This window comes from Stenella coeruleoalba (genome assembly GCF_951394435.1).
Source record: "Stenella coeruleoalba genome assembly, chromosome: 8".
Lineage (NCBI taxonomy): Eukaryota > Metazoa > Chordata > Mammalia > Artiodactyla > Delphinidae > Stenella > Stenella coeruleoalba.
In genome coordinates this window covers 3,611,243-3,621,965 of record NC_137154.1, presented here as the reverse complement: position 1 = coordinate 3,621,965, position 10,723 = coordinate 3,611,243, and the positions used below count along the sequence as shown (strand labels likewise).

The 10,723-nt window shown below is 52.7% G+C and overlaps 1 protein-coding gene across 5 annotated transcripts in view; it reads left to right on the top strand.

Moving 5' to 3' along the window:
• Window positions 1–242: 242 nt before the first annotated feature.
• The window catches only part of ANO1 (anoctamin 1), a 161,508-nt gene continuing 151,027 nt past the window's right edge, over window positions 243–10,723 (top strand). For all 5 annotated transcript variants that reach the window (XM_079929146.1, XM_079929143.1, XM_079929144.1 and 2 more), the window contains exon 1: window positions 243–463. In XM_079929146.1, the coding sequence (XP_079785272.1) occupies window positions 406–463 (58 nt within the window). In that variant the 5' untranslated portion in view covers window positions 243–405. The remainder of the gene's footprint in view (window positions 464–10,723) is intronic.

The window sequence follows — 10,723 nt, the reverse complement described above, 5'->3', positions numbered from 1 at the left end:
CGGGCGGGACCCGCGGGCCGATCGCTGCGGCTGGCCTCCAGCGTCCCGCGCCATCGCTCGGTGTCCGGGTGGCCGCGGGGGAGTCGCGCTGCGCACGGGGCGGGGCGAGGGCGGTGTCCGCAGGTAGCCCCGGGGGGGCGGTGGCGGGGAGCCGGCCAGGACCCCCAGCCCAAAAAGCCGAGGGGGCGGAGCGGCGCGGCGGTGCGCGTGGGCGGTCAAGTTTGGCTCCTGCACTTGCGGCTTCGCGTGCTGCGTCTGGGGAGGCGAAGGGGGACCGTCCCCTCCCGAGTTGGGCTCGGACCCCGGCCCTCAGACTCACTGCAGACCTCTGGGGGTGACTTCTTCACCCCCTTTCCTGGACCCCGTGCGTCCGGGGCGCACCGGAGCCGGGCAGCGAGCCACGCCATGCTGGAGGGCGACATCGGCCTCGAGGGGCTGCCGCCTAAGGAAGCCCCCGCAGCTGGTGAGTATCCAGGGGCGGCGCAGGGGGCGAGGGCCCCGGGCGTGGCGGCAGCGGCGTCGGGGACGTTCGGGGACAGCGGCTTCCCCGGGACCAAGGGGCACGCGAGGGGCAGGCGACAAGGACCCGCGTCTCCGGTGGCGGGGACCGTCTCCGGCGAGGTTTTGGGGGGGGGGCTGACTTTGTCGGCCGCAGGTCACTGGGGGCACTCACAGACAAACTGACGGCGGACAGCTGGACCGCGGGCCGGGCGGGGCTGGGGGAGGCAGTGGCCCCCTGGCGGGCAAATGCCAGGCCTGCCGTGCGGTTTTCAATTCCTGGGAGAGCATCTCCAGCCGTGCGCGTCCGAGGCCCTCGGCAGATGGAAGGTTTTCGGATGTTTTCACAGGCGCTATGAATACACATAATATTTCCGTGCTATTCTAGAGATTAATTTGTGATGTAAAGTGACTACTCTGACTTGAAGTCATAATGGAAACTGCGGTGGAACTTGGGGGGGACACACGAGGCTTGGACAGGAGTTGGGAGGGGGAGTCCCTGGCTTCCTTGGCCCCTCCCTGCACATAAATCACGACCCTGGCTATTTTTATACCAATAATTTTAAAATAAATGACCCAAGCAATGTTTCCTGAATGATTTTTCCCCTCCCAGTTCAGAGGTTATTAAATAAAACCTCAGAGCGGGACAGTGACGAGGGGCTAGAGCGGGCGCTCGGCCTTATTTAATTATACAGCTGAGTTCCAGCCGGGAGCGCCCTGGTTAGGATGCTGTGCCCTGCAATCAGAGCCACCTGGAACCAGGAGCTGCTAACTATAGCACGGAGCACTGCTTCTTGTCCCTTGCTCCTCCCTCCTCCCCCCCATGCCCCCATCTCTTTTGGTGAGGGTGGGCTGGAGTCCCATGGAGCAACTTATCCTGATGTCTGCTTCTTAAAGAGCCCCAGTTTGGCTTCTTTCTAGAAATGACACTGTATACTCATCAGATTCTTCCCAGGAGGAAGAGAGAGGGGGCACTGCCAGCCAGAGGGGGGAGGCCAGACCTAGGAACAGGAAGGAAGGGACAGGCTTGAGAAGTCAGCCAGGACGGTTCTGGGCACACTGGCCTGCTTGCACGAGTGGCTTCTTCCAGCTCCCGTGTGGACAGGATGAGTTCGGGAACCAGCTGGGCACAGGAGCCCCAAACTCAGCATCTGTGAGCATCTAACCAAGCCCTTGCCTCCCGCTGGCACGGAATTAAGCACTTCACTCGTTTCATCCTCAGTCCAACCCTGTAAGCTGGGAGCGGAATCGTCCCCATTGTGCAGACAAAGAAACTGAGACCACACAGTTAGTACATGGGGCTACCAAAAGTGGAGCCCAGGATGTCTGGGTCCAGCTCCCAGGAGGCTTCTGGCTCTCCCTTACCCCACCCCAAGCAGAATCACCCAGTGATGCAGCTGAAACTGATTCCTGCACACAAGAGTGTACTAGCTGGGGACTTGCTCTTTGGTTCTGAGAGCCTCTAAATTGCGGGGGGGGGGGGCATATCTCCGATGTGAGGATCGGGGAGGCTTTCCCTAATGGAGGGTCTGATCCATCAGGTCTGAGCCGTAATGATGGACAGACTCCACTCCTAGAGCAGACCTGCTGCTCCCTTCACCTGCATCTCCACTCTGTGTGGTGGGCAGGGGTCTCGCCCCCTTTCTCCTGCTCTGGGCTTTAGCAGTGACAGGTCTAAGACCCCAGGACCAGTGCCCCAGCCTCCATTCCTGGGTTTGCCGCTGGGCATACTGTTCCACCACAGCTGGCATGCAAGAAATGTGGGCAAACTCTGACAGCGTCACACTACTGTCTAGCTCATTCGGTGTAATTAAGACCCAGAGGCTGCATTGGCGCTCGCAGGTAAATAGGAAGTAATAAAGCTGGGGAGGTGGAGGATAGAAAGGGACCTGAGTCCTCTGCTTTGTCTCCATGCCAGGCACTGAGGCCCTGAGAGGGGATGTCCTCGCAGGGGGGTTCAGCTGTGGAGAACCCAATTCTAAATCCCAGCTTTGCTGCCTGCAGCTCTGTGTGACCTTGCCCAACTTACTCAACCACTCTGTGCCTTAGCTGTCAACCCAGAGGGTTTGTGAAGATGACTTGAGTGTATAGCTTTCTGCTGGAGGGGCTCCGCTCTGTGCATGAGTACCGCCCCCACTGCTGTCATCCCCTGTTAATGCCCCCCTCCCCCTCTCCATCTTCATCGCTACCAGCTTCAGTTCACAGACCCAGATGTGAAGTCCTACCGGATGTTCTGAGACTTATCCCAGGACCAGCTCATTCTTGCTTCCCCGGAGCAATCGATTGTTACAGATGCCGCCTCCCTCTGTGCCTTCTTTAGAAGCTCCCTCGTTATTTATTAATAAGCTATTTATTCATAAGCCTGTGGTCAGCACCTCCCGCAAGGGCAGGTAGGATCAGGACGAGGTGGGGGTGGGCACCCCTCCCCCAGGACACGTCTGCCCGGCTCACTCCTGTTCATCCCCCAAAACCCTGCTGGGAAGTCCCCTCCTCTTGGAAACTAGCCCAGGTGCCTCTCTGCACTGATGGCACCCTGGGCGTGGAGAGAGGGAGGGGGGCTGTTGGTTGAGCAGTTCACTGTGTGCTGGGCGTCGTCACATGTGAGCCTCACCTACCTTATGAGATGCACACTACTATCTCCCCATTTATGGATGAGAAAACTAAGGCATGGAGAGATTACTCAAGGTCAAACAGCTGATAAATGACAGATGCAGGATCTGAATCCCAGGCGGTCTGGCTGTGCGTCGTCACCACGCTATGCTACCCGCTCAGAGAGGACGGGAGAGCTGTCCCTCCCGAAACGTTCACTAGCCTCTTCAACAAACAGCTACAGGTAGCCTGGCACTGCGTCCTCGGGGCTTGGGACACAGCAGGGAACAAAGCAGACGCGGGCCCGGCCCTCATGAAACGTTTTTGACCACGTAGGAGAATTCAATACGTCATATGTTGGCTGGTGATGTGTCCCATGAAGAAAAGCTGAACAGAATAGGGGGCGATTTTAGATAGGGTGTGCCAGGGAAGCCTTCACTGATGGGCAGCCTGGGAACGCACACCTGAAGGAAGAGCACTCGGGGCAGAGGGAACAGCCAGTGCAAAGCCTCACACCTGAAGTGCCCGAAACATGCCAGTGGGCTCACGGAGTCTGGAGGGAGTGGGAGAGGCAGTCCAGATTGTGATGGGCCCCTGGCCACTGGGCTGGGCGACATGGGAGCTGCTGGAAGGGGCTGGAGCTGACCAAGGTTTGGGCAGGATCCCTCTGGCTGCTTTGGAGAACAGGCTGAGGGGGGAAGGACAGAAGCCGGTCCGGGGACTCTTGCAGTAATCCAGGCTTGAGATGCTGGTGACCTTGTGCCGGGACCCGTGGAGGTCAGCCTCTGGGTATATTTTGAAAGTAGAGCCGACAGGAATTGCCCACACATCAGATGGAGGGTCTGAGAGTAAAAGAAAAATCAAAGACTGCTCCAAGATTTTTGGATTGACCTGTTTGGAGAAACAGGTATGGGTCGGGGTAGGTGAGGAGTTCACCTTCTTGGTTTTTGTTTCTTTAGTTGAGGTTAAATAGACATAACGTTTTAATCATTTTTAAGCATACAAATCAGTGGCATTAAAGTCCATCCCGAATGTTGGGCAACCATCACTACTATTTTTTTTTTAATTGTATTTATTTATTTTGGGCTGCGTTGGGTCTTCGTTGCCGCACGCAGGCTTTTCTCTAGCTGCAGCAAGCGGGGGCTACTCTTCATTGTGGTGCGCGGGCTTCTCATTGCGGGAGCTTCTCTTGCTGCAGAGCACGGGCTCTAGACGTGCAGGCTTCAGTAGTTGTGGCACACGGGCTCAGTAGTCGTGGCGCACGGGCTTTGTTGCTCCGCAGCACATGGCATCTTGCCGGACCAGGGCTCGAACCCATGTCCTCTGCATTGGCAGGCGATTCTTAACCACTGCGCCACCAGGAAGGTCCCACTGTCTACTCCTAAAACTCTTTTTTATCATCCGGAAACAGAAACTGTGCACTGATTAGGCAATAACTCTCCATTTCCCTCCCCCAACGCCAGCCCGGGGTAACCTCTGTTCTACTTTCTGTTTCTATGAATCTGACTCTTCTAGATGCTTCACAGGAGCGAAATCACACAATATTTGTCCTCTTGTGTCTGACATATTTCACTTTACATGTTTTCAGGGTTCAAGGTATCAGAACTCCATTCCTTTTTATGGCTGAATAACATTCCATTGAATGTGAGACCACATTTTCTTTATCCATTCATTCAATGGACACTTGAGCTATTTCCTCTTTTTGGCTGTTGTGATTAAAGCTGCAATGAAAATTTGCATGCAGTGTCTGTTTGTCCTGTTTTCAATTATTTGGGGTATATATGTAGAAGCAGAATAGCTGGATCCTATCTTTAACTTTTTGAAGAACCACCAAACTGTTTTCCACAGCCGTGGCGCCTTTGTATATTCCCTCCAGCAGTGTAGGAGGGTTTCTATTTCTTCAATCCTCACTAACACTTGTTAGTTTCGCTTTTTTGTGTGTGTGACAGCCATCGTAGTGGTTGTGAAATGGCATCTCATTGTGGTTTTGATTTGCCTTTGCCTAATGACTAATGATGTTCAGCATCTTTTCATGTGTTTATTGGCTACTTGTATATAGTCTTTGTAATCTACTCAATTTCTTTGCCCATTTTTTGATGGGTTGTTTGTCTTTTTGTTATTGAATTGTAGGAGCTCTTTATATATTCTGGATATTAAACCCTTACCAATTATAAGATATGCAAATATTTCCACTCATCCTGTAGGTTGTCTTTTCACTCTCTTGATCACGTCCTCTGATGCCCTTGTACATACAGTGAGCTTCTCTTCTGTGCTGTCATGTGGCTGATTGAGAAACCTGTCCTGTACCCCTGCAGTTTGATGCATAATTCAATTCAACTTAGAGGTGGATGACTCTGTCTTTGGGCCAGTTACAGGGCCAGGAGCTGGAGGTACGGGGTAGCCGCCGTCCTTGCTCTCATGGAGTTTACAGCCTGTCTTGCTTTACACTGTGGTGTACATTGTGGAAAGGCCCTGATTCTGGCTAAGTAAGCTCTGTATCCCGAGGGCACATTCATCCTACAGCCCTGCCTGCTTCACCGCAGCTGTCACTTCCTTCAGACACACGGCAGGTCAGGTCTCAGGTAACTGCCTCCGTAATGTCTGCCTCCCTGGATGGATTCATTCTCTAGCCCCAGCACAGGGCCTGGCACGGTGGGGCTTGGTGGAGGGATGGAGGGAAGGATGATAGCTGACAGTTTTTGTCAACTCATTCTGTTTCAGGCACTGTTGTGAGCCCTTTGCATACGTCACCTCCTTTAATATTCACTTGTTAAGTTGGTAATATTGTTAGTAATATTATGAGCCCCTTTTGACAGATGAGGAAACCAAGGCACAGAGACACCAAGCAACATGTCCATGCTCACACAGCCAAGGGTACCCTGTGAATCAGTCAGGGTAGATGGGGGGACCCTAGATTCAGACCAGAGTTGTGACAGCTGGCCTAGGGCCAGAACTGGGTCCCCAGCTCCAGACTTGGGGTCCTCCTCAACTCATCTACCACCTCCCCAGCTCTCCAAAGAGAAGGCAGTCCTCTGAGGGGGCTGGTGGGGGGGAGGTTTTGCTGCTGCTGACCGCTAAGATCTTCCTCTCCAGAGCCTGCCCTTGCCTGGCGTGGGCACCCCCAGCAGCGGTCACGCCCCCGGCTTCCAGCGCCAGGCACCTGTGGCGGCGTTCTCATGCTGTGCAATGAAGTATCAAAAGCCTGCCGACCCTCAGAAATCCATCTGACGATGGTCACGTGGCCTTTGGGTAGACAAACGCCTGGTTCCTTGCATTCAGCCCTCAGAGGGCCTGCGTGCGCATAGATGTCTTGCCTGGTAATCCAGCCTGCTTTCTTTTTGCAACCCGGGGGTCACCTTGCTCCCCTCTGGGCCTTGCACTGTGATGCAGTCCAGCTGGGCTCTGAGTTCCCACACACACAGCCAAACGCACCAGGCCCCACCCCCTCCAGTCAGCCGAAAGCTCCTCCCTCCAGCTGCACCCCCATTTGCCTCTGGGGGTGGTGTACAAACATTCCCGGTGACACCCAAGATTTCATCCTTTCCCTTCACACCCAGCTGGAACGATTTCTGCCCACGTACGGCCTCGGGTGTAGAATGATGTTTTAATGCATTTACACGGCACCTTCACTGCAAAAGTCTGAACACGCCATTGGGGGTGGAAATGGAGCTGTTGATGTGAGCTGTTAGAAAGAAGGCATAATTGGGCATAATTTTTATTGCATTGTGTTTCCTGGACGGAGAACGGCCGGGGTTTGGGGGTGCAGGGGTAAGGCGGGTGCAGGGCAGCTCCAGGCCGCGCTCGTGTTCCTACTGCAGACTCTGCTCTTGAGGACTCTGGGCTCCGGGCTGGAGCGGAAGCCCATGGAGCATTCCTTCCTCCTTCCAGTCCTGTCCTCAGGCCAAGGGGGCTCAGATCCCTCCCACCTCCAGGGCTTAAGCGAGTCACACAGCTGTGCGCGGTGCTGGCAGCCCTCCACTCAGGCCCACATTCCGCCCTCTACCTGGTCCATCTGATGCCAGTTCCTGTACGTGTCTCAAAGCTGCCTACGGCTCCCCGTGTCTGTGCTGCCCTCTCTTCAGTTCCACTGTTGCCTCCGCACTGGCCTGTGTCCACCTTGGCCCCCTCCTGCCCCCTGTAGTGGACCCCCGCCAGCCCTCACCCAGCCCTGGCCCACAGGTGGGGCTCACCTGCCTCTCCGATTCCTTCTCACCTCCAGCGCTTGCCCGCAGCCTCACTGACCTTCCTGTGGTCCTTCGTCCTCTCTTTCCTGCTCCCTGGGCTCTTGGCCGTTTCTTCTTCCAAGCTCCGTCGCCTCCTTCAGGAGGCCCTTCCTGACCCCAGTGGCATCTCGGCACCAGGCTCCTCTCCCCTGAGCACTTACACAGCTGCCCCCATACCTGCTGCTAGCAGTATTCTATCAGTGTCACTCTCCCTGCACTCCACAAAGTTCCAGAAGGACAGGACTTAGGTTTGCTTTTCCAATTTGATTTTACACCACCCGTTTGTCCTTAAACCCCCAAGATCAGAGCTGGAGAAGACCTGGGGGTTGCCTGGGCCCGATCAGCGTCGCCCACTGGGGCTCAGGACACCCATGCACAGTAATCATGTCTCAGGCGAACTCCTGGGAGTTAAGCATGCCATGGTATTTCATTTGTGTGCTATATGAAAAAGGAGTGATTTTAAGTGAAAAATACTTCACTTTGGATATTGGTATAGCATGGAAAGTTTTCCCCTTGATTGATAGATAGATGATAGATAGATAGATAGATAGATGTATATAGGCAGGTAGATGATAGATAGCTCAACATAATGTGTTTTGTATAATATATATAATCTCTCTATATAGAGGTAGATAAATACATATATATGAAATTTCTTTTTTTGGCTGCACTGGGTCTTCTTTGCAGCGTGTGGGCTCTTCGTTGTGGCACACAGGCTTCTCAGGTTGTGGCACTCGGGCTCCAGAGTGCGTGGGCTCTCTAGCTGAGGTGCGTGCGGGCTCTGGAGTGCGCGGGCTCAGTAGTTGCAGCTCACAGGCTTACTTGCCCTGCGGCATGTGGGATCTTAGTTCCCTGACCAAGGATCGAACCCACATCCCCTGCACTGGAAGGCAGATTCTTAACTACCAGACCACCAGGGAAGTCCCATATATATATGAATTTTAAATTGTCATCAGGAATTCCCTGGTGGCGCAGTGGTTAAGAATCCTCCTGCCAATGCAGGGGACACGGGTTCGAGCCCTGGTCCAGGAAGATCCCATATGCTGCAGAGCAACTAAGCCCGTGCGCCACAACTACTGAGCCCACATGCCACAACTACGGAAGCCTGCACACCCAGATCCCATGCTCTGCAACAAGAGAAGCCACTGCAATGAGAAGCCTGTACACCAACCGCAACAAAGAGTAGCTCCCGCTCACTGCAACTAGAGAAAGTCCCCCCCGCAGCAACGAAGACCCAACACAGCCAAAAATAAATAAATTTATAAAAATTAAATAAATAAAACTGTCATCAGTATGACTGGTCTGGGGTTATCTTGTCTGAACTATCATCATTATCTTGTATGATGCATTTTAAAAATCAACCAGTTGACACAGGGAGGGGGAAGGGTAAGCTGGGACAAAGTGAGAGAGTAGCATTTACATATATACACAACCAAATGTAAAATGGATAGCTAGTGGGAAGCAGCCGCATAGCACAGGGAGATCAGCTCGGTGCTTTGTGACCACCTAGAGGGGTGGGATAGGGAGGGTGGGAGGGAGACGCAAGAGGGAGGAGATATGGGGATATATGTTTACGTATAGCTGATTCACTTTGTTATACAGCAGAAACGAACACACCATTGTAAAGCAATTATACTCCAATAAAGATGTTAAAAAAAAAATCAGCCAGCTGATTTTGTATGTTCGTGACCTGTGTCTGCATGAAGACTCAGCGTTGGGTTCACTCTTCACCAGCTCTTCCCCACCAGAAACACATGGCAGACGTGAGCAAGGCTCCTGCCCAGCCGGTTACAGTTGGGTAATTGTCACCACTGTTACTCCGTCTCTGTTTAAATAATTTTTTCTTTTACAGCAGTTTTAGATGCACAGAATTATTGCAAAGATAGTACAGCATTCCCATATAACCCACACCTGTTTCCCCCGTTGTTAACATCTTGCATTATCACGGTACATCCTCACACGCACCACCCAATATTGATATGTTATTATGAACTGAAGTCCACGCTTTATGGAGACTCCTCGGTCCTTTCACCTGACGTCCTTTTCTGTCCCAGGATCCCATCCATTTAGTTGTCGTTTCTCCCTAGGCTCCTCTTGGCCGTGACTCTTTGTTTTCGATGACCTCGGCAGTTTGGGGACGACTAATGCAGTTGTTTTGTGGATGTGCTTCAGCTGGAACTTTCTGTCATGATGAGACTGGGATTGTGGGTCTGGGGGGAGGACCACAGAGGGGAAATGCCTTCTCATCCCATCGCACGAGGGCATACGCCCTCCACACGGCTGGTCCCTGGGATGCTGCCTGCTCGCCTGGCTGAGGTGAGGTGTCAGGCTTCTCCTGTGTGAAGTTACTCGTTTCTTTTTTTCCACATTGGTGGTTGAGGTTCTAGAGATTTCTTAATGAGCTGTCGATTTTAGATGATAGCCGTCAACTTATGAAACCATCTTAAGCTGAATTTACTAAATTTTTGTCATATGTGAGCTCTTTCTTAATTAGTATTTTAACATCAGCGGTCTTTCCACCACCGACAGTTGGGGTTATGTATTAAACAGTATGTGACTAAGAATACAAACAATTTAAAACTCTCGCTTGGCCAAAGCTCCAAGAGTTGCTAGAAGTGTCCAGCTGAGCCATAAATCGAGTCTTGACCTCAACTGACCACCTCACTTCCATACAGAGGCCTCCAACTTCCATCTCAAGGGGGAAATCTTTCAACAATTATATCACTGATTTTAATAAATAGTCATTAGAACAGGTGTTTTTCTGCCCTTAAAGAGGCTAATGAATGTCCTGGATCCCTTCCAGAGAACCCAGAATGAGAAATCCAGGTCCAACCCCCTCATTTTCCTGGTGACAGAAGGAAACTGGGGCTCAGAGAGGTTGAGTGATATTCCTAAAGTCACACAGCACTTTGGTGACAGAGATGGGACCAGAGCTCTTGTTTGCTTACTCCAAGTCTGGTGCTCTCTCCCCTCTTCTCAAATCTAAGGAGGAGGTTAGAGTCAAAGGATGATTAACTATGAAAGTCCCTTGAGGAGGCCACATTGGAGGCCAGTCTTTGACAGGTCCAGCACCAACTGTGTTTCCTGCTGCCTTAGAAGAGACACCTGTGTCTTGTGTCTTTGGCTGGTGCCAGATGAAGTTCAACCTCTAAAGGACAGTGAGTCTAGAGAATGCATGCAGCTCCTCGAGGGCTGGGGTCCTGGGGGGTGGATGATGCCTACATGCTGAAAGGCACGAGGGCATGAGACCTGAACAAGGAACAGGAGGTTCACCTCCCTCGACTCAGGCTCCCTGGGAGGCGGGTGGTGGGTGGAACCACCTGCAATGTTTAAATGTCTGCTCCTATCACTGTTCTTTTGGGCGGGGAGGAGAGGACTAGCCATTGTATTTGAATCTTTATGAAGTTGCCATG